The 24,234-nt window shown below is 42.1% G+C and overlaps 1 protein-coding gene across 2 annotated transcripts in view; it reads left to right on the top strand.

The window, feature by feature from the left end:
• The first annotated feature begins 6,180 nt into the window (after positions 1 to 6,180).
• tnrc6c2 (trinucleotide repeat containing adaptor 6C2) overlaps positions 6,181 to 24,234 on the top strand; it is a 42,140-nt gene continuing 24,086 nt past the window's right edge. For both annotated transcript variants that reach the window (XM_019861961.1, XM_019861962.1), the window contains exons 1-3: positions 6,181 to 7,081; positions 15,840 to 15,940; positions 16,236 to 16,257. In XM_019861961.1, coding sequence (XP_019717520.1) covers positions 15,878 to 15,940; positions 16,236 to 16,257 — 85 coding nt within the window. In that variant the 5' untranslated portion in view covers positions 6,181 to 7,081; positions 15,840 to 15,877. The remainder of the gene's footprint in view (positions 7,082 to 15,839; positions 15,941 to 16,235; positions 16,258 to 24,234) is intronic.

Genomic DNA, 24,234 nt, shown 5'->3' on the forward strand with positions numbered 1-24,234 from the left:
TGTGTGTGTGTGTGTGTGTGTGTGTGTGTGTGTGTGTGTGTGTGTGTGTGTGTGCGTGTGTGTGTGTGTGCGCGCGCGCGTGCACGTGTGTTTTTATTGCGCATGTGATGTAGAATGGAAGACAGACGAGTGTGTTTGTGTGGCTTGGTAGTGATGGTCTAGGTGTAGTTTAGGAGGCTGAGTAAATTGTGGCCGCTTGTGTGCGCTGATGATAGTATTGATCTGGTGAAGATCACCTGAAGGTCGAGATACATTGTCTCTGTTTGGACCGGCGATCCTTTCATGGTGGCTTTCCAAACACAATGTCTTATACCAGTATACTTTTTTTTCCCCAAATCTATAAAAGCTAACATTAGTATCTGTGATGGATTTCATCCATGCACACATTTTGCACATCACTTTTGAATGAACAAGATTTTCTGATATGACCCTTTTTTTTTTGTTGTGAGTGACAGTTGAGCTACCGTTCTTCTCCATAGGTTATTAGCCCATGGATGAGACAGATAGTAGACTTGTTAGCTCTTAATTAGTCATTTGAATCCATAAAGGCAATCAATTAAGCTTAAGTGAGCATTAAATCTGATTAAGCGGTCAGTTCCCAAAACACTGTCAAATCCATGCAGGTCTTTGAGCATGATAATGAGTTTGTAAATGGAGTGGCTATGAAAAGGCAAGGGTTAATAAGTTATGGTGCTCAACCACAAACACAAAACCCACAAAATATGATATACAAACCACAAGGATGTTTTTTTTTCCTGCCTTCGTTGGGCGCTAATTCCAAATATGACATCTTTGGGAAGGAGGATAAGTGGGACTTAATGTACAGTATGCTAATACTGTATTGTAACAAAATAAAGTCATTGTGAAGAGGTGAACTCGTAATTAATAATAGACGACCGCATTACAAGAACAGGGAGTATGCTCGGAAACGCTAAAATAAGAAGATAAGACCATTGGAAGATAAACAAATGGTAACATTACTGCTGAGCTGTTTTTTGTTTCTTTTTGCGGAGATGCCTTGGATTTAGCCACCGTGTTGGCCTTTTTGGGTGTAGACGCCACTGTATCATTCCTCATTATTCTCTGACACCCTCCCTCCATCCTCCGCTCTCTCCCTCGCTGGCCTTTACCTACTTGCTTGTCTCAGGGGAAATTACCACGGCTCCAAATCGCTGTCCTATACCGCGCTGCACACACTCGTATGGACAAGCAAACACACGCACACGTTGACAATACCAGCATGCACGCACACATGCAGTTGCTGTGTGTTGCCCAACCTTACTCTGGCGATGCTGTTTACTCTATATTGTGCCTACCATCACCCGGCCGACGTATAATGTAATATGTAGCATTTGGAGACACGTTATTACACGAAGGGATGAGAAACATTTACACTGCATTTGTTTGAAGGTCATAATCTAATACTAATGTATTGCATTTTGATGAACAACACAACAGTTATTGTGTGTATCGTGTACATCGGCGGGAGACATATTGGCTCCTCTCTGTGGTGGGCTGATGTAATATTTATTCTGTATGCAAGTAAATGAAAAGGATCCTTGCAGTATTCAGGGCAGCACACATACCTTGCTTTGCAGCTGAGCATGTTGTTTTTCATCTGTCTTTCTTAATGGATGGGATTGATTAATTAATCATTAATGACTGTCTTTATTATGCGGAATTGGTAGTTGATAAACACCAAAGACACTGAGTAAACATTCAGACATTGACATCACAATCTGTCAACCACACTGTGCAGTTATTTCATGTGTAATACTGCGCGATTGAACGTTAACACCACTGCAACCTGCATCACTTGAAAAGTTGAATGCCCGTGTCTTTGTGCAAAAAATTATACTTTCTTTCTTTTTGCAGTAACTTGGCTATTACTCCTGCCGAACTGAAATATACTGTCCTTTTTTGTAGTTGGCATTTTGGTTTGTTTTTTTTTTAATTGCTATGTACAATGCCTAGCCCCACTTTCCTTCAGTATTTATCTTCCGTTACTTAAAATTGTTCAGGACATTCTGAGATTCTCCGATCCCATTGAAAATATAATTTTCAAATTATGCAAATTTCTCCAGATTTTTAAAATCAAATCAAACACCCATCCCTTATCTTCAAGCATATGCACTTCTGTTCTGTTGCTCATGCTCAGATTCACCCATCTCGAAAACGGGAGACTGTAGTCCCTTTTTTGCATATGTCAAGTCCAGCCTGCGGAAATGTCACTTTGAGCCAAGCGGCAGTAGCTCGCCGTCTGCATTTTGATTGCTCACATGCATTAAGGACGGTCTCCCAAGAAAGCTTGTGTATTCACAATCAATACTGAGATACAGCCGCGTCCAACTCATCACTCCTTGACAAAAACAAACGAGACACATTCTGCAAAGCTCCATCCTGGGAGGCAGGATTTCAAAGATCTGCTGTTGGGCTGAGTGCCGGCATCAAATGTTTGTCAACCTTTTAGATGATGTGTTATGATTCAAGATTAAATGCTCAAATGATTCTTTTAGAGTGGGCTTATGTTCTAGGGAATTAAGTGAAATTTTTGAAATATGCATTTGGAGTCATTGTCTTTACCTCTTTGTGGGATTTTTGGTTATCTTCAAGCATATGCACTTCTGTTCTGTTGCTCATGCTCAGATTCACCCATCTCGAAAACGGGAGACTGTAGTCCCTTTTTTGCATATGTCAAGTCCAGCCTGCGGAAATGTCACTTTGAGCCAAGCGGCAGTAGCTCGCCGTCTGCATTTTGATTGCTCACATGCATTAAGGACGGTCTCCCAAGAAAGCTTGTGTATTCACAATCAATACTGAGATACAGCCGCGTCCAACTCATCACTCCTTGACAAAAACAAACGAGACACATTCTGCAAAGCTCCATCCTGGGAGGCAGGATTTCAAAGATCTGCTGTTGGGCTGAGTGCCGGCATCAAATGTTTGTCAACCTTTTAGATGATGTGTTATGATTCAAGATTAAATGCTCAAATGATTCTTTTAGAGTGGGCCTATGTTCTAGGGAATTAAGTGAAATTCTTAAAATATGCATTTGTAGTCATTGTCTTTACCTCTTTGTGGGATTTTTGGTTCTACCACCCTTGAAAGTTACGAGTTATGGCAAAGAGGGATCGTGGGATGATTTCCATAAAACTGCAAATGGAGCTTATTCCGATGTTGCAGCAGATTAATGGCAATACCATTGTATGCATCGCTAGCTTCGCTGCTCAGTACAATAAGGTGAAATGGATGATAAGTTTATCGTACAAGAACTCAATATACGCCGCATAGTCGGCTGCGTTGAACCTTGATGTGAAGAGACACACAGGAATCCTCCCTTCATTTGAGTTAATTGTGAGTACAGGATTTATCGTTTAGAATTTAATGTCGCTTTTCTGTCTTAATGTCTTCTTTTTACACTTGCGAGAAAAATAAGAAAACCGGCATCTTGTGGACTCGTCTTCAGAAATCCTCCCTCTGCAGTTACTTGTACATAAATGTGATTAGTTTCCATCCACAATAGTTAACTTCTTTTTACACTTGAATGGAAGTTACAAATTTAAACGCTTTACTCGAACCGTTGCATGTACAGGCCAAAAGTGATTGCTGGATTTTTTAGATTGTGTCCTTCCTTTCAGAATTTAAGATGGCCTTTTGTGAAAAATGTTTTGACTCAAACAAAAGTGGAGGCTCCCGGGATTCTTTTTGTGCAATTTTCCTGGTAATGTTTTATGAATGCGAGTGATTATTAATGTTTGTGGGTAGAGATACTTCCTCCTGTGGGAAATGTGTTTAAATGACAAAATGTAGCCACAGAGCACATGCATTAAATATGCATGTAACCACTGAAGACATAGCTGAGGGTGTGCATCTGCAGTATGGGATCAAAATGATAGATATATATAGATAGATACTATATTCATCCACGAGGGTAAATGTGTGTGCGGTGTGGGACTCCGTGGTTTTGTGGAAGCACGTGCATGCTTTGAAAGTGCGTGCAGACTGTGGCGGCTGACTTGGAATAAAAAGAAAGGACGGGAGGGCAATCTTGAAGAAAACAGAGCAAGGTCTTTGTCTGAGAGCGGAAGACGTGAACGATTGCTTCTGCTGCAACTTGTGTCTGTTTTCTCTTATCAGATTGGCTGGCAGATCTTTTCCCATTGGCTTGCCTCTGTCAGCAGCTGCCTAAATGTGAAAGCAGTTAGCCAAACTGGAGGAGTCAAAGAAACATTCGGGAGTCACATAAATGAATAAATGGGATTAGATGGAAAGAGAATGGGGGAACGCGATGTACATCCTGAAACAGGCACACCGTCCCCAAGAGCAAAAAGCACAATCGAGTTGATAAGATTGAACATTAAATATCTTGTCTTTGTGGTATACCCAATTGAATATAGTTTGAAAATGATCGGTGAATCATTATATTGTATTTTTATTTACATATGACACATGTCCCAACTTGATTGGAATTGGGCTTCCTATATTATAATCGATTCCCAGGAATTGTTTTTCCAAGTGTCTTCCATCTTCGCTCACTGAGTCACGGGAAGGTGATGTAAAAAAACAATTAATCAAGGTACTAGTGCACTCACCATGTAATGCATTGCTCAATGACGCTTGCGACTTTCAAGTGCTTCTGAGAGCTTACTCACATGACACTGTATTTAAGTGGTTTGTACAAGCCCCAAAATAAACTCCTGCACTAACTGACATAGTTCACAATCCACCCTGTACTAAATGTGCCTCAAGGCGCCCCCCCCCCCACCCCCTCCCGATGACATTCCACTCTGCTCTCACCCTTCTTAACCCCGAGCGTGGAACATCTGCTTTCTCCATTCTAATGGCGCTTTCGGTCTCAAAAGCTTTGGGCATCTTGCCCTGAAATGTAGAAGAAAAAAAACTTTTGGCCAGGGCCCCTAGCTTTCTCATTAGTAGTCTCTACGAGTGATGTGTAGGAGCCTTCAGCATTTCTAAGCAAGTTCTCACTGGTCAGCCATCCCCTTTGTAATGTGGAGTCTTGACCTGTTCCCACTGCACTCTGTGTGTCTGTGTGTGCGCGTAGTCTGTACGCCGAGAATTCATTTCCATGAGAAAGGAGCGTAGAGAATGGACAGGGGCCGCGTTTTCTTTTTAAAGGATGTGTGCAGATGCGATTGTGGGGGCAGAAGGGCGACCTCATCCATCATGTTGTAAATAGGCAGGAATTATGGCCCCGTGTCTCTGTACAGCACCTGATCAAGACCTTCTTGACAAAGGTCGGTTTGGGTAGAGGAACTGTGTGAAAAAGTGGTTGAATCCGATAAGCTTAGTTCTGGATGAAACAGCCAACCTGCTGCTATTTAGAATAGTTTCACAAGAAACGCCCCAAAAGTGGTCATCCGTAATGAGTCTCCAAGTGCCTCCCTCAAACAGACACTTTTCTTATTCGAAAACGAAATTGGTAATAAGTCTCATTTCCTAGACGCTATTCTTCATAAATAAATCACCAAGAACTCAGTTGCTAACCAAAACAGAATCATCTCCTGAAGAATGGAGTTGGCATCTTGAACTGCCCTGGATTCATTTTTCTTGCCTTACAGTTTGTTGTGATGATAAATGAGGGATAATCAAGACAACAAAGACGCTAGGTGTAAAACTAGTGTTCGCACTAAGATATGGAATTTTCATAACGTGAGAAGTATCTCAGAAAATATAACAGGTTTGACTGTATCTGATGAAATACAAGCCAATATTTCATTGGTATTATTTTTATCTAAGCTTTGACGCCTTGCCACCATTTCATGCAAATGAAAATAAATGTGAGATTGACTGTGCAGATGAATGAAGGGGACGTTCAGGACATAATCCAGGATTAGCTCTAACTCTACTTAAAAGCTCTTATACAAACTACTGAAATGTGCTCGTGCATACAATACTCAAAGGCTCTCACACACATTAGTCAAACACTCTCTCACACACATAATGCAGGATTTGCTCTCACATGCACTAGTCAAATGCTCTTAAGTAAAATAACGGGAGTAAACGCACCTTATTACTCGTAGCATTTGAGAATGATTTGAATAAATGTGACTTCAGGTATATGAAAAATGGATGAACGGATTAAGGTTTTATTATTTCTCTTGTTTGGTTTCCACAAAAAAAATAATTAAAGGAAAGAGCACACTAGACAGTCGGGATGTACTGTAGTGTTACTGGTATTGTCCCTCTACATTAAATGTATATGTCGATATGCACAACAAGTGCATCAAAACGCTGCTTGGCGTCTGCTTTGTAGGCGGAGGGCGGAATTTCGTCGCATCTTCCGATTGGCTGGCCTTGAGTGACGTTTCTGGAGCCGCTTCCTGGTCTGGCTGCTCTCCAGGGGAGGAGGAGAGAAGCGACTGCGGTGTTTGCTAGTCTCAACAAAATGGCTGCGAGACCACTGACGCCGAAAGCTCACTGATCCGCCTACCACGGCCGTGCTCTGCGCTGTCAGGACCCTCGCAGAATGTATTTTCTCGGAGTCGCTTCCCACTTTGCATTCGCGGTAGCTGGCGCGTTACAAGTCGTCCCGCTGGTCACCTAGACACAACAGTTATTTTTTTTGTGCACTTTAAAACCAAGTTGGCCGGCTGGCTTTCGGACGGCTGTCGGCAAGCTCGGACAAAAAAAAAACTGCGCCATTCCATTTTCATTTCTTTTTTTTTTTTTCAGTGCGGCTCAACTTCTACCGGCTAATGTTGTCGACAACAATTTAGCTGCGTCTTACAAGGTCATTCTTATTCGTATCGTTTGTTTTTGTTGTTGCCTTCGCGTAGTCCCCCTCCCCGCCCCTTATACGAGATCGCATATGGCGTTTTAGCGTTATTTTTGCAGCATTTTTTCCAATGTTTCTCCCAAACGACACATTACAAAACAGTGATTTTGTATCTGTGGCCGAGGAGGGGGCGTTGTATACCTCGTTCAACTGTCACCAAGCTGCTCCGGCGGCCGCCGGCGAAGCTGCCAAGTCTTGACTGAATCTGCTCCATCGCTTTACGGGTAACTTTGGAGAGGACGCCGGGGATTGATTACAAGCTGACAAAGCCGTGCTTAACGCAAGGTGAGTGTATTTTCATCACCTCTCTCTCTCCCCGTCATTTTTTAAAAGTCCTCATAATTATCAACTCTCGAGTTTGTGCTCCTGCGAATATAAATGTATTGGTTTCAATGGGGATTCCAGTAGAAATAATAAACGGTGTGATGCTAAATTACAGTTGTAGGATTATGATCAGATACACTTCATTCAATGCATTGTAAGTCTTTATACTGGGTTATTGGACGTGAAACTTAAGCGTTACATCACAGCTCTTCTGTGATTGGTGGAGAGGGACTGAGAACACTGCACATGTGAATAGTTTCTTTCACATAGCCAAAGAGGTATTGCATTACTTGGATTTGCACAAAGGGTTACATGCTTTTATGGGAATGCAATAGCATGATCGCAGCCTTTGTATTTAAAGAAAAATTCCTTTTTAAAATTGTGCAATCTGCTTGTGGTTCATATCGCTGTGGTACATCATGTATCTTGTACATTCCCCTACACTAATTCCAAGTACATTATTAAACATAACCATCCCGCCGCCCATTCTCTGTTCCTCCACCTGTACTCCCGATACTAATTGAACTGTCGCCTTCCATTGCATTGCCCCCCCCCCCCTTCCTGCATCCCCAGGCGCCCAAGTACAGCTTTTAATATCTCTTTGGCGTGTCTTAATTGAAGTACATAATTTCCTGTTCAATTTCAACCCCCTTCATCCCCTCCCTCTGTCGTCTTCTGTCAGAACTGTCTTATCTCTATCGTCACACACCAGTGCTGAATTGAAATGAGAAAATTGGTGCGAGAACATATACATGTGTCGAGATGGAATGCGTTGCTTCCAGCTCAGTGCTGTTTTATTGGTGTGTGCAAGCATTTTTTTGGGCCAAACTCAAGGTCCCGGCAGTTGGTTAATGCCCTGCGGTTGCTAATCAGGTCATGAGGTGCCTCCCGCATGCCTCTAAACACCCAGCTGGCTCACAGACGCGCACGCATTTTTTTTTTTTTTTTCCAGAGGGTCAAGTGTCCTCCTTCCTAGACACCACCAGTCTCTCCCAAAGGCTGACGTATAGCAAATAAAAGAGTCCCTGTGAAAAGATTTTGCAGGGGCCCTCTGCTGTCCATAAACTAGAGAATAGGGGGAGGAGATGAAGTTTACGCTTGTTAAGAAGAGGGAGTCTGCTGTAAGTCCCTCACAGTCGGGCTTCCAAGCATACGTAACATCGACTTGAGCGAGCCGCCCAGGTGGATAAAATCCTTCTACCTTTTTGATTAATGACTGCAGTTCAAATTTAGTGGCTGTGAATGCCTAAGGATCGTTATGGTGTGCCAGTCCGCCCTTTTTTATGTCATTCTTGATGAGATTGAGTGGTGCAAAAACGTGACATTCTCTCCGTAAATATGTAGTACGCTATTGCCATGCCAAAATCTGACATACACTTATTGCATTAAATGTTCTGGACTCCATTTCCTCTGTGTTGTTGATAATGCTGTCTGGACGAGTTTTGCAAAAGCAGACGTCTGCGTGAATGTATCTCATCCATTGGCAGCGTCGTGTACTAGGTAGCTCTAGCTGTTGAATATATTTTGAATAGATTGTCCTTTTAAGTATTCCCAAAATTAATGGGATAAATGGATTTTTAAAAATTGCATGAAAGTTAATTTTTCACGTCATTTCGTTTTCTGATTTTTTTAACATTGTTGTGTTCTGCTATTGGTTAATGAATGAACATAAATAAATAAACAATAATTAAGCAATATTACGCACGACGGAGTGACGATGTTCTTGCCAATCATTTTGAAACTGAGAAGTTGGTTGCAGAGCATTTTGTCGTCATAGCTATCATCCATCATGAGTGGAATCAAACCATCTTAAGTTACTGTCATTGAGTTTTGGGGACCTAGGAATGAAATGGAGTATTCCCGCCAACACTAGTAGTCACTGTGTGCTCAGCTGAGGCTTAATTTCTATCAGGTGAATTCTCTGATAAAGTGCCCTATATCGTAGAAAAAGCTTTTTGTTAGTTTGTCCTCTCTACAGCAGGAGAACATTAGAATAAACATTTTTTTCTTTTTTTTTTTATTTTTTCTTGGCAGCACTCTCGTGCTGAAGGCTGTTTGGACATATTGTCACTACCTCAAGGACAAACCCATTCCCTCTGCTGTGTCGTATCAGTGCACATCTGGGTAATTTGCTGCAAATAATACTCAAGGTGTACCACATCTGGGTAATTTGCTGCAAATAATACTCAAGGTTTGTTTTCTAATGTCTGACCTTTTCCTGATAATACACTGCACCCCGTCGAGTCTTCAGGTTGCTCTCCTTGGCTTGTACCCATCACAAAGCCGGAAGCTGTAGAAGACTTTATTGTTCTGTGTTGAACAATCCCACAACTCTTACGTTAGCCAATTTCCCAAGAGGCTCCAAGTTCCAACGAACAAAAAGTGCTTTCAAACATATCTGTTTGCTCCAATAAGTCCCACTTAGTCCTGCTTCAGAAAAGTGGCTTATATCGCCGAGCCCCCCCTGTCATTGATCTTATCCCAGGCCTGACCGCGGTGGTTACCGAGCCCATTATTATGAAGCCTTTCAAACAACTGGCACAGAACTGATAGATAACATGCTTAACACCACCACGGGGCACTGCTCCAGTCTGGGGGGGCATTGACAGCGGAATCAGCTGGGTTCAATTTGTGGCTGTCAAAAGCCATTAACCTCGTCCTCTAGACTGTGAATGGCTATTTTAAAGTGCAGGGGAGCAGAATAATTAGATGCCTGTCTGTTGAATTTGATGTAGGCATTGTTATAAATTAGGGGTATTTGTGGACGAGGTTGTTCTCAGCAGTAACAGTGAAAAAGGAAATTCATGTAAGAAGGAAAACCAGGAATTCTGCATGGTGTCTACTGAAGAACACCAGGATGTCACCTATGGATTAGTTAGACAGAAATCTGCTGTGGCAAATTCTGCTCATTGTCATCAAAACATGAGATCAGGATACTCAGAACAATTCCCTCAATGCTTTCAGATTATTTCTAAAAATAACCCTGAACAGATTAATTACCCTCATATTCAATCATCGAAATGCAGTCAGATGTCCATTCCGATTTTGCCTTGTAATCACATTGTATTGACGGCGAAACCCGAACATAACTTTTTTTCCTTATTGGCGGGTTTAAATATTTTTGTTTTGTTGCTTGCCTGTTTTATGCCTCCTTCCCCAGCGTATGTGCCAATAGAAGGGGCAGGGCTTAAGGGGCCCACCAGGGGTAAGCCAGGTCAGCATTGAAGCTGGGAGATGGAGTGGGGTGAGGCGGGGGCAGCTGGGACCTGGCGAGCTGATGCTTGTGAGTCTTGGCACGACTCCAGGGGAATGTTCACTGTGCAGAGCTTTATTTGGGGCCCTGTTCCCTCCCTCGCTTTCGTGTTGGCTAATTGGAGACACTGTGGGAAGGAGCATGGCATTACATGGAAGAAGCCTGATGGGGAATATGCGGGACATCCAATTTAAATGTTCCAGTCTTCATACCCAAACTAACATTAGACAGCCTTGCTCATGATGTAACAGGGCTTGAGCCCCACAGCACATTCAGAGCTCTCAGTTAAGGCCATGTAAATAGCACTAGCATGCGCCACCTGTTCTTGTACTGGGATTAGAATTGAGGCTCTTAGGTCCTAGCTTTGTGTTGTTTTTTTTTTTTGTTTTTTCCCCCCAATATCAGTGCAGTGAACTGAAAATGCATGGTTGTAGATCAGACTTTAACACAATCAGGATTTTTGGGGTAGATCACAGAAAAAAAAAAAAAGATCACCAATGACTGCATATCTCTGTGCTCGCTTGCATTTTTGCCTATGCTTAACAATCTTTGGCCTGGTCGAAGGAACCACGGGTGTAGGTGGGTGGGGGGCGGTGGGGTATCGGCTGATCTCTCTCATGGATGGTCGGACTTTGATCACCATCCCAACGAAAATAATTGCTGCAGTTTGCGTTCGCTTCCTGTCGATGTCTTTCCAGAGCATAATGTTCAACTCTGAATATCCTAATGACTGTACATACAGGAGGTTTTGCCCAATATTGGGTAGAGTTTGCAAGCAAAAATACACACAAAAAACAACGAAAACAGCTCAGAGTGACAAGATCGCTATTACACCTGCTGGAGTGAGGTGGGGATCGGTAATGTGTGAGCTGTCGGTGTCCCTTGGTGCAAAGATCGATCCCCAAACTTTAAACGATTGATATGTTTGATACTTAACTCACCAGGGGCACCGTATTTGCCAAAATCCTGATCGTGTAAAGCCTAAATGTAACCCAAAGGTCACCCTCCAATTGTTTGTTCATTTTACAGTGAGTGTTTGTTCATTTTACAGTGAGTGTTGTCCAACAAAACAATAAATTTCCAATTATACGGTCAGCTCAAATCAATTGGCATGTTTTTGTCACATGAATGTAATCTCTTCTGTCCATTTGTTTAGGCTCGTTATTATTGCTCACATTGTTGTCAACTTGAGACTTGTCAGATAGTTGACATTTTGCTGTGTCAAAGTAACCTTGATAAGTCTTCCTCAGCTGATTATCTCATTTGTCTTGCCGTGCATCCAGTTTGTGTTTGTCAAATTTTGATTTAGTTATTGTGACAATTTCCCGCTACATTCGGCCTTTTGTTGTGAGTTAATTGATGCACAAAATGTTTTACACACTATAAACAATTTTGTGTTTGATTGGAACAAAGTGCAGATCATAAAACATACCCATTGAATGTGAATGAATAATAAATCCATGCACGTGAAGCGATGTAAAGCAATCGAGGGCAAATATTGTGCAGTACTGCTTCAGTGTCAATGAGCCTGTTGGCTGAAGTCAAGCGACATCTTATGCTTTGGCACAACTCCTGCGGCCAGCATTATTCTGCAGACGGCTCAATGCAGCGCTGACATCAAAACAACACTTCAGAGCTTTCAGGAATTGTTCCACCCGGCTCTCATTTTATTTAAAAAGCAAGAATGAATACATTAACTGCTCAATACTTTTTACATAGTCAAACAATTTTTTTCACTTGTAAGTTATTCTTGACTTCACCATGCATCTTGTAGACAAGAGTGCGGACTGTGCTCTACATGCCAAATCCTCTACACACAAATCAATCCGAAAGGCCCAACGTGTAAAATGGCTTGACACCTCGAATTTAGTCAGATTTAGCAGCGGCAGCAGTCATCCTGCTCGGTCTCGTGATGTTTTCTCACTTGATGAGCTGCTGCCGTGTTAAAGTTTAATGTCAACTTGGCTGCTTCCCCAGCAAAGACGCCCGAGTGCAAACCTCAAAACAATTATTTATAGCACCAACGCTCCCTCTCTCCCTCAGTGTTGGACTTTATCCTCTCCCTCATGAACTATCCGCCCGCCTTCAGCCATGTCAGCAAATTCCAGCATCCATTGATCAAGTCCAGCGTTGTGGCAATAAAGCACGTTTTATACTTTGACCCACCTGGTTCAGGCGAAGCTTCTGTGTGCAGAATGCTCACAAACAACAACAGCAGAAGCCTTGCTTGTTGAATTTACAGCCTTGCTTTTCCCACACGGCGATCATCACGCCGAGTTGACAGGTCACACTAGCACATTGCTCCAGAGAGTGTCAGTCAAGGGGAACATCTCAAAATGATACCGTATCTACAGTTCAAGCCTGGAACAAATCGAGTCATTTAACCGGTTTGCTATAGGAATGAAAAGAATGCTCTTAACTTTAAACTTCACCAGTATTATACTACATGAATGTCTGGATTTGCTAAATGCTAACAGTGGTGGCTACCAAGTTTCCCACGTCATGTAGTAATGGTGGATTATATTGCTTCACTCCTCTGTCGTCGTTACCTCCCTGCTTTGCGATTGGCGCCGTTCAAAACGCATCAAGCTTTTGTGTCTTCCCTGCAGCATCTTTGCCCTTTTCATTTGTCTTTGTCGAAAGCAGCGCAGGTCTTTCGGTTTCTCTCGACTGTGCACTTTCTCACTCTTCCTACCGCCGTCCGATGGATATTAGTAATCAAGGCACATGGTTATTTTTGTGCTTCCCACCCCCGCCTCTTCTCTCATTCTCTCCCCTTGTCTGCCAGCCTCCATCATGCTTGCTTCACTTTTTTTCTTTCTCTTCACTGTATATCCAGTGAGGATTCTCTTTTCTGTCTTTACCACTTCCAGCCTCGGTTCCCCTTTTTCGCCCTGTCTGGTTCTCCGGCGGCATGTCGTTCTTAATTGGTGTTGTTCTGTTTCTGCTTTCATCCACCGCCTGTTTTTTTTTCCTCCTTCCTCTCATCCACCCACCTCTGTTTCTCCACCCCTCCCTCCCTTTCCCCAGATTCCCTGACAGAATGGCACCAGACACACCGCCTCTCTGCCGTCTCTCTATGTCAAGCTTGTATGACTGTGGCTTCATCATTCTCAATAGACTGCTCTCCTTACCGTACTGTGTTCACCACAACTGCGCCACCTACTTACATGATGCCCATTTATTCTATTTGGTTCGATGGAACCACAGTCACAAGAATCTATGGCCGTAGGCATGCAAGGGGAATTCAAAATACAAATTCCCCTGAGACCGTACAAATCTACGTAAAACCCAAATATTATGTATTTGAGGTCAATGTTCAGCTATCATAAATCATGTCATGCAAAATCTCAGCAAGGATCCAAGGATGAATTCTGGGTACTGGTTTTCATTTTTCTTTGGCTTTTTGTGAGGTTTTTTCCCCCTTCCAACACCGACTCAACTAAGAGGTAACGGTGTCATGAATAGCAGCGCACATGTAGTCTCTGCGTCAGTGGAGAACCCTGTTTATTGAGCTTTTTGGGAACATCAGAGGAGAAAAACGAGTATAAACACCAGACTTTATGCGAAGTTCATTTCTTTTGAGTCTGAAACTGATTATTCGGATTTCCACTTTCCATTGTTTCAAAATATTGAAATAAGTCAGAGGTTGACCTTTGGCTTCAAACTTCAGAGGTTGCACTTTATTTGTGTTCAGTTTGTTAGATTCAAAGTGTGAAATACTGGGTCACCACTGATTAGATGCTTGTGTCAGCAGTGCTGAGAGCGAGGCAGCGAGACAGGTAAGGATATGTGAGGTAGCCTCGCCTGGCATTTACTCTGTCAGCTAAAAAACCCAACTGTCCCTGCTGTCACATTTAAAAGAAAAACACCCGCAATAAAGTCCGGCAGTTTCCCTCACACGCGCAGTAAAATTTGTTTTGCACAAACAGCAGAATGAAAAGCTGTATCTCAAGTAGGGTTCTCATTTAACATCAAGTGATTGGACAGATAAAGAGTTGGTGAAACTGTGATTGACAGCATGGATGTGGTCATGTTGGAATAGGCCAACCAGGATGTGGAAAGAATCCCCAGCAGATTCAAATGAGGAAGAGCAGTCAATATTCACCAAGCTGTAATTACTGCCACTTCTTGGAATAAGTAAACAAAGCCATCGTAATTTTTTTTTCTTTTCTGTGTTTCCATCCATTCTCAGGTCCCAACATTTTACTCTAAAGTATTTCTTTATAATCCACAAACATGAGGTTGACAATGCAATGTTCAGTTGCACCTAATATTGTAAAGTTGACCTTGTTTGCCCCCTTTGAAGCTTGCATTGTGGTCAGGGCCACATCTGCTGGTATTAGCATTGCTAATTTGCTATTGACGCGTCTCCCAGAGATTAGTCTGACCTTTGAACTGTGCTACGTGCTATTCAGCATCTCCTGCTGGCACAAGTAAGTTGATGCTACCTCTACTGGGATTCACCCTCGTGCCGTGCATAATTTTAAGCTGACTTGGCTGATTGCATCAATCACTAACGCGATTGTTGTGGTTTCAGTTCTGTTGCGTTAGGCTTTAGAAGAATGAGTACATTTTGAGCCACGCTTTGCCCCAAAATGTTGTTAGTGTAGTAGACCTGTGAGGCTGTTTGTGATGTTCCCCTCTGTTAAGTCGCTCATTGGATAGGATGAATTCATAAGCACTCCCAAAGGTGGTATCATGTGACTCTCACATGATGATGATTGATTTCACGGCACGGTGTATCATCAGTTTGATATCACAAATTATTCCTATGTCCTAAGCTCATTAAGACCAAGTGCACAAACATCCAGACATCGACAAGCATGCACAGGCGCCATCCTTAAGACCCAGTTCATACTTCCAATAGTTTCCAGCACTGTCACTAAGGAAACACAACACATTCTGGCCTTCGGGCAATCTATGCAGCAAGTTTGACTCACGCAACCAACATTGTGTGTATCATTCTGTCACTTTGTTGATGTTCGCACTGTCCTGCTTGGAGAGCTCGCAAAACTCGAACATCTTGCTTCTTATGTGAATTCCTCTTCCACAATGATTTTTATTTCAGCTGTTTACTGTCGTCATCTGTCTTCCTAATTCATGTTGTGTTGTCACTTTTTCGCCCTTCAATCGCTTCCTTGTTTTGTTTTGTGGCTCTATTATACTTTTTGACTGAGAGGAAAAATGTTCCTTTAGACATGTCAAGCGCAATTTACATATGAAGGGAATGTTGTTGATGGAAACCTTTTCCCAGACACGGTGTGCGCTCTTGCTGCGACTGGAAGTAAATCAAATGGAAGGGGCTTCCAGTTTACACAAACACGTTTGAAATGCATGCACTGATCAATGACGCGTCTATTTTGTGTACGTTGTAATTGAGGGAAAAAGAGAACAAAGTTAATCAAAGCCTTGGAGTGGAATTCTGTTTTTGACAAAAAAAAAAAATGTTCTGTTGTTTTACAGCTGAGAGAAGCAAGAAAAACAAGAACGAGAACCGTTTGATGGAAGAAAAGAAAAAGAAAAAACAAGAAGAAAAGATCAAGAAGGTCATCGCTCAGAAGAAGGTGATTCACTTGCACATCTGGTGAAGTTATTAATAGATAAATCTCCTTACACAAAAAACACAACAGTCAATAAGGGGTTCAGTTGGCTCTTCGTTTCTCATGTTTTAGAGAATGTTATGCTCCTGAGATTGTGGGAACATTTTGGGGAAGATCCCTTTCTATTGCAGCGTGTGGAATGTAAGATACTGTAGCTGCAATGGGTGGGACAGCTTCATATCTGTTCCACTCTAATGCAACTGAAACACCCCTCTTGGTGCATTTATTTCAAGAAACTTCATTGCTCTCTCCCCTGCAGGCTGCTGAACAGAAACCCAAAGGTGAGTACCAGTCATCTTTATTTTTTTATTTCTCAGTATTAATAATCGGCAGTAATGGCTTCATATAAAGCTGCAAAATTAAACACACATAGCCTTTGATGTCCTTACCCAACCCCGTCGGACGTCATGTACACACGTGCACCATTTTGTGCTCCGAATCCCCACGTCTCCAAAACACACACACACACACACACACACACACACACACACACACACACACACACACACACACACAGAGAGAGAGCGCAGCAGAGTGAAATGCAGGGTGACGTCTGCTGTGCCCGCAGCAGCAGGCAGTGGAGTGTGTGAAGGCATCCTGTCAAAGCACAGTGTGTTGTGGCTACAAAGGGCGGCCTGGAGAAGTGGTGAAGGCAAAATGGAGAAGCATGGAGAAATAAAGGCGTTGAGCTATGAGTAATGCCTCAGGACAGAGGTTGAAAAAAACAGTGTCCTCGCTTACCCTGAGTCTTGTACGGGTATTTTAGTGCAAACATCGCATTGCAAACATGGGCGAGTTATTTGTGTTGGGTTTTAATTTAAAGGGGGGGTGGGTGTCTTTTGGGTTTTTAATGAGACTTTCTTGCTTTTAAATCTTGAGCTCTCGGATTACAAGACAGGAATCCGTTTTATCATTCTGAAGAAGAAAGTTAAAATGGATGAACACACCATGGTTATCAATAGTACAAAGTAAAGATTAGTGCCTTTTTTTTTTCTTTTTGAGGCTACGTGTTTTCTAATGAGAAGCTGTTTTGCACAGTTGTGAATATTTTTTCCTTTGCCCTGAATCATATTGCTTTTTTGACTTAATGCATGTCCTCAATAGGCAGACTCTAGCCCTGATCATGACCCGTGTGCTTTTCATCAGGACTTGTTTCGTTATTTTGACGCCAATAATTAGAAAAGCTCATATTTGGGGCGCTTTACCGTAGCTGTTCTTCCTGCTCACCTGCTCTGTGCCATAGTGAATGTTTGAGCACAAGGAACAAACAGACAAATCACATTTTTTATAGCTCTTCCCACACAACACGACTCAGCCAATCAAATAAATAGTTTACTCAAAGACGGCAAGCGGTGATGACTCCAAGGATAAAGACCCCTCAAGGGGTCTTGTTCAAAAGCATGAATTTGAGGAATGCTTTATGAGTCCTTCCAGTTGAATACCAACAATAACAATTGTTGGATATATCGATCTCTCTCTCTCTCTCTCTCTCTCTCTATATATATATATATATTGTATTTTTTTTTAACTACCAGTTGATAATGGCAAAATGCTTGGCACTGAATTATTATACATGCAGTATCTTATAATCTTCCGGACCATTGCTTGAACTAGACCTGCTAGTCACACAATCAATGTTTACTATGTAGACCAAATGTGCCATGTTCAGGTTTGAGACTGAAAAGGCTTGAAGGTCACCCAAGGGACAGTCTAAGCTGTGTGTAGATGCATGACTGGGGTTCAGTGTTGATGGGGAGCTAGAGAGCAAATGTAGAAAGCAGCTTGGGAGGGGGGGGGGGGCAGTGAACTGACTAAATTTGACCAACAGCACTCAGTGAAGGTTTGCCTGTTGAAGGGTTTGCGTGATCATTAATGAGATAGCAAGCAACATGATAAGTGAGTGGGTGTGTTTTTGAGGAGAAAAATAAAGAAAGTGCGGTTGTTGCGGAGACTAATCACTCGATAAGCCACCTCTGTGATTGTGCTCATAGCCTCATGTCTGCCACTTCTCTTGAAGGCAAAGCATTATCGACTGGAATGAGTTGCTTCCATGCGTGGAGGTGAATAATAAGACGTGTGTGTGCGCGCGTGTGTGTGTGGGAAGGTAGCAATCAGTATGCAAAGGTGATTTGTGTCTTTCCATCCATATCGGTAAATTCAGAAATTCATAGACACATACAGATTCACCCAATCCCGTCTTTCCTGCTCACCGCTCTGCAGGCCTTTTGGGTCTCTAAGCATTTCAATTTGTTTGTGGTAATCGATCTCGGCCCGACGCGTTCATATGTATGAAAATGAGATAAAGCTCCAGCACAGTGGAATTAACTTCTCTGCCCCCCATTAGGCTTCGCACCAGCATAGGGCTTCATCCAGCAGTCAGCCTCCCACTGCCCGTCTCCAACCCCCATGCACGCGGCCACGTGCACACGCACACACAGACAGACCACTGATACAGGGCCTCCATCCTCCTTTGTCCTGGTCGCCCATTACCTACCTGATTATTCAGCCCATGCAGACACACGGCTCCGTCGCAATCTCTCAATACCACCACTGCAAGCACAATCAACTCGGTCTGTTTCATATCGCCCCCAACCTGGACAAATGCACGCTGGCACAGATAGAGAATAAGAATCAGGAGAACACAAGGTTTGTCAAACCTTGTGCTACATATTAAAAGATAAAGTATTAAAAAATATATATACTATCTCCTCCCTCGCTGCCACAGTGAGTGGTTGAAAGCAAATCCTTCCATCGTGGATTTGCAAAACCAGAAAAAAATTGAGCAGTGGCGGCATATCGAATGCTCGTAACTTGCCGGGAATAGCATTCATGCAAAAGCATTACCGAAGCAAAAAATACATTTGAAGAAGTTGCTGCAGAACCTTGATGTAATGTGTCACATTCCCCATCTACAGTATACTCAGAAAATCTGCATTTGCAGTTTATGCTGCTACCACACATTTCACTTCTGAAACACCAAAGGAACACATAGTGGATGTTTGATTAATCTGTTCCATGGTCAAAATGTCCCCATCCTTAAGCCTTTATTACCTCAAGGACAATTGTTTTAAGAAACAATATAACATGCTTGACATCTGTACAGGTATAAAAACAAGTGTGAATATAGAAATATGAATTGTGTGCTCATCGTGCCTTTCCGGGAGCCCCTATATTTTGTTCTGCTTCTTCCTTTCATAACTTCGCCGCTGTGAATTGGGAATTTCTCCATTGCGAGACTAATAAAGGTTTTCTTACCTTATCTTATCTTATCATTGCCTTAGCAGAAATCAACCTGTCAGGGGAGGTTACAACAGCAAAAATAAACACATCTCCTCCCACCGTACTCACTTCATCACTTGAGTTTTTGTAAACGTTACTACATTTCACTGAGCAGCCAAAAAAATGTCTATTTCCTATTCTGTGGTCATCATATTTATTTTGAGCTACCGACTTAGGTCAAAACACGATGCCAGTTCATCATTGAAGTTTTTCTATGACTTTGTATTTACCCCCAAAGTATTGTTTCAATTCTGCATTGTACTTCTGCCATGACATTCATCTTGAGAGACGCCAATTGAACGTTTGCAGCATGATTTGCTATCTTAACCCTTCCTTTTCAACACTTGCCGTTACTTCCTGTTGTTTCATTTCATTCTGGGAGAAACACAATTAATGCAGTGAGAGGACCATTAATGTTTATCAAAGTGAGAGACCCACATAAACACAAGTGAAGTGCATGTTTCCGTTTTGGATTAATTTGCAATTTCATATGCTATTAATTGCGTCAACACAACAAGGGAATTTCATGAATCACAATCCAATTAGAAGCTAATTTATTTAAGCGTCAGCAGCGCTCTTCTCTTCACTTAGCCACATTTATAAACACTCAAAAGAATTAATAGTGAATCGCTCGCAAATTGCATCCCTTGGATTTATGACGACCAAGCATAATTGTTTTCCCGCTGCCCCCTCTCTCCCTCTTCTGTGTACTCATCCCGCATGCATGTGGCGTGTCGGAGCGGAGCAAGAGATGAAGGGAGAGCCTGGGGTCAGTGCGACAGGAAACAAGAGGGCCACACAAACCTAAACAATGCCTTGCTCTTTGTCTATTCATACGGCGGAATCATTCTCAGTCTGCTGAAAAAAAAAAAAAGAGGCCATTTTATGCCTCTGGACCCCCCCCATCTTCTCTCGCCTCATCCTCCATCGCACCATGTCGAAAGTCTGGCAGATTATTAATAAGATGTGATTTAGCTCCTATGAATGACAGTTCTGACCGTGCCCGGAGGCCAAGATGTTTGCATACAAGTTTAAAAGGTTCAAAGGCTGTCAGTCTGTTCGCATCAAGAGTGTGCTTCTCACTCCTCAGAGGCTTGAAGCAAATACCAGTGCTCCACACACTTATTATTCCTCTAGTTTCCACCTTGCAAGCATCACTGGATTCATATCATCCATCTGTTATTTGTTTTCCAGTTTTATTAGGATGACATTAACCTTGGTAGACAGGTTGCACCGTTTTTCTGATCAATTCCTTAAACCGTCATGGCCTTCAATAAACCGCTTTCCTGGAGCTTGATCGCGAAAAGCTTGTATCTCCAAATGTTGTGCATTATTCGTTTTCTAAAACGTTAATATCTTTCTTGTTTTTCTGATAAACAAATACCTCTTTAAAAGTCAAAACACCATGATTAGCAATGGAAAGGCAGCAATATTGTGAGAGTGCCACTGTAATACAAAAAACATTCAAAATTTATAGTAATGTTTCATGGCAAAGCTACAAATGACTGGGGTTATTATAATTTGAGAATATTTATCATCCTTTTTATTTTGTTAGGTCTTGTTTTTTTTTTTAATTAATTTAATTTTAATTAGGCTTTATTGGATCAAAAATGTTTCATTTTAGTTTTAGTATTAGTTTTAGTTTGTTTTCATAAGTATCTTGAGAGTATTTGACTGCTAAATAAAAAGACGAAAGAGTCACCAAGTGTTGTGTAATAAAGTAAACCACAATCCCCAAATGACTGTTTGAACTTCCTTCATCTGTAAGGTACAGAAATAAACATTTAAAATCAACCCGAATTTTTATGTATATTAGTTGACAAAGACAATAAATAACGAAGGGCATTTTCACGATAGTTTTAATTAGTTTTATAAATGTAACATGTAGTTTTTTTTTGGGGGGGGGTTGTTTTTTGGGGTGTGGCACTCCTACATTGTGTAAACGCTTTGGCTCACTCTTTCGACGACTATCAAATGTAGCGATTATCATGTACACAAACCGCAGAAGCGTTTTAACATCCTCGCTCTCATACCCCATACCAAGGAGAGGTAACCAAGCGTGACCCAATCGAGAGAAATCACGGTCCTGGGATGGAGGTGAAGATTGGGGGTGCAGGGCACTAATTAGATGGAGAGGATGGAGGAGGCATGGCATGGGAGAAGGTCACATGAGGCCACAAGAAGCAAATGGAGGTGCAGGAGGCAACAGTATTGGTCTCTATGGCAACTGCCTTTTTTTTTTTTTTTTTTTATAGAAAGGGTGAGGGGTGAAAATGCTTTTGCCTTAATGCGGTGTGAGTGTGTTGGTGGAGTTTTTACTTTATTAATACAGACAGATGGGATGTCAGAGTCTCCCACCCCCACTGTGTGTCTAAAAACTCATTGCCATAGACATGCATATGTATAAGTTCACATGAAATAGTTCAAGTATGAAATGGTTGAACCTCAATTTAAAGGCCTTTTCAAGATGTGAAGGTTTAGATTGTCATAGTGGAGCGATAGTATGGATTCATATAAACAAACCCACAAATAACGTCCCTCTACATCAGCGGTCCCCAAACTTTTTCCTGTGAGGGCCGCATAAGCTTTCGCTTCTGTGATGGGGGGGCCGGGGTCAGTCTGGAATAGAAAAAGGGTGACCGCAAGAGTACGGAAATGTAAAAATGGATTGTTTTCCAGAAACCCACACAAAATGAAGCCGCCTCTTGACAGATGAGACTGACAGACGTTTCTTTGCGCTGAAAGAAACAAAAACATCGTTTGTCCACTTTGGGTTAAATACCCTGCATTCTATTTTTCTCTTACCAAACCTTTTCGCCATGATCCCGTTCTCTGAGAGAGGGGCCGGTTTCGGATTTTTTTTTTCTGGCGTTGCCAGATAACGGCACAGAAAGATGCACCAAATGTCACCTTATTGTATCTGTGTTTATGAAATAGTTACTAATTAATAGTTAATAATGAAAACGGTTCAGAACTAAGGAACATTTTATTGCAAAAGCCCAACTTTATGATCAAAGACAAATCCACATCGATGAAAAATAAATCAAAATACTCTGTGGTATTTTCAGGGGGCCGGACCAAATGCGGAGGCGGGCCGGATCCGGCCCGCGGGCCGTAGTTTGGGGACCCCTGCTCTACATTATTATCTGAAATTTTACGTATAGACATGGTCATAAACTTGGGGGATGGCACCATTGTGCAGGGCGTATATGCTGGCGCATGTTTTCCATCCCCCACTATTACAAACATGGCTGCATAATGAAGTGCTTCTGAAGACAATAGACGAGCTCTGGGAAAAGTACGGCCCAAGGGACCACATCTGGCCCTCCTATAGTCTCTGGCCCTTGTGACCATGAAGTCAAAACATAAAACATGTATTTTTGGGGGGGCATTCATACTTTTAATTTATGTGCACACGTGTGGACACCAGTACAAGTGAGGTAACGCGCACGAGCCATGACTTGTGTCTGCCGTGTTGCTAACTCTGTGATGTTTTTGCTCTATTTAGCAACGTTTCCTTCCCCTTCAGCCATTATTTTTTCCCAAAAAAAGAGACTACTTATTCGCATGATCGTACTTCTAATAATATTTCGTTCTTTTGATTGAACACATTAATCTTGGAAGAGCCTTTGGAATTGTTGGACTGCAAATGTCTGTAATCTATTCATACAAGACGTGAGACGTCGATGATAATAAAGGCTGATATTCGTAGTTTAGTTGCACTCCATGACACCAGTCGCAGGCTGCTGCGCCTTCATGATTTATTAAAGCTTAATTTATGATTTGGGCCTTGGGCCGCCCGTAGCGCATGAATATTCCTGCAAGTCTGCTGTAGAATAAACAAGACAATGACCCAAATCAACAAAAGGAGTGTAGCAAAATATACCTGCATTGTATCTTCACCGCGTTGTTAGCGACTCAACCAGAGGATTTTATGCCTTCCATGTGGTTCAGATGCAATACGCTTGTAGCCTTTTTAATTTACTGTGCGGAATCTCATTCCCGTTCACTGGCAGGAAGTGTAATGAGCATACTCTTCACATTCCTCATTTAATTTTTCATAGACATGCTCTTATCTGAGGGATTTCCCTACTCTTTTCCATTTTTTTCCCTTTGTGGCTTTTTATTTGATGCTCACCCTCTATAAAGCACTTACCCAGCCTTCATGAATTACTAAAAAATCGCTCTCCCACAATATTATAGACACATCACGCTTAATATACTTCTGTTTGATCAGGGCAGAGGGGAGCTGTTACCATTATAGGTACTATTTTTTTCACTTAGCATATTCCGGCTGCCCAATTTCAAGGTGGAGGGCGTACATTCTTCCCCTTTTTTGCCAAGCAATTTCACAAGTTACACCGGGAGTTGTAACCTATTGATACGGAAAACAGCCCTTACGTATTTAAAAAAAAAAAAAAAAAAAAAGTGGGAGCACTCCAACTCAAGTCAAGCCAGTGCAAACTTGATTAACAGTCCAGCTATCATCTTAACATGTGTAAAATGCATAAAAACCTACATTGTGGGTTGCTTAAAATTTTAGAGAACGTTTTATTAGCCCATCTCCTCCAAAGCCTTTCATTTGTCTGCCTCAATATGTTCTAGCCTGGAAATCTAGAGTCATGGCTTTACCAACAATTAAGTCCGGGCATAGTATAATCAAGCGCGTTTCCGAGGCGAGGCAAACTTGAGCAAACAGACTTGAATTGACCCAATCGGCGAAGAGCGTATTTGATGTCGGCACGGGGAAAAAAAGCACTTCCAGTGTCGTCAGCTGCTGGGCTCTCAATGACTCTAGTGTATGTGGCATCTCAGCTTTGAAACAGTTGTCCCAAAATTATTATTTGGATATATTCTAAACGGAGTCCTGTAGAGTGTTATGCCCTTGAATCAAAGAGCCGGCAAGGTTTACATGTTATTCAGTCCTGAAAAGCTTGCATTGTTTCGTGTTTTCCCCCATTGTAGTCTGCTGCACCAGA

This window comes from Hippocampus comes, unplaced genomic scaffold (genome assembly GCF_001891065.2).
Source record: "Hippocampus comes isolate QL1 unplaced genomic scaffold, H_comes_QL1_v1.1 scaffold7, whole genome shotgun sequence".
In the NCBI taxonomy this organism is placed as follows: Eukaryota; Metazoa; Chordata; class Actinopteri; order Syngnathiformes; family Syngnathidae; genus Hippocampus; species Hippocampus comes.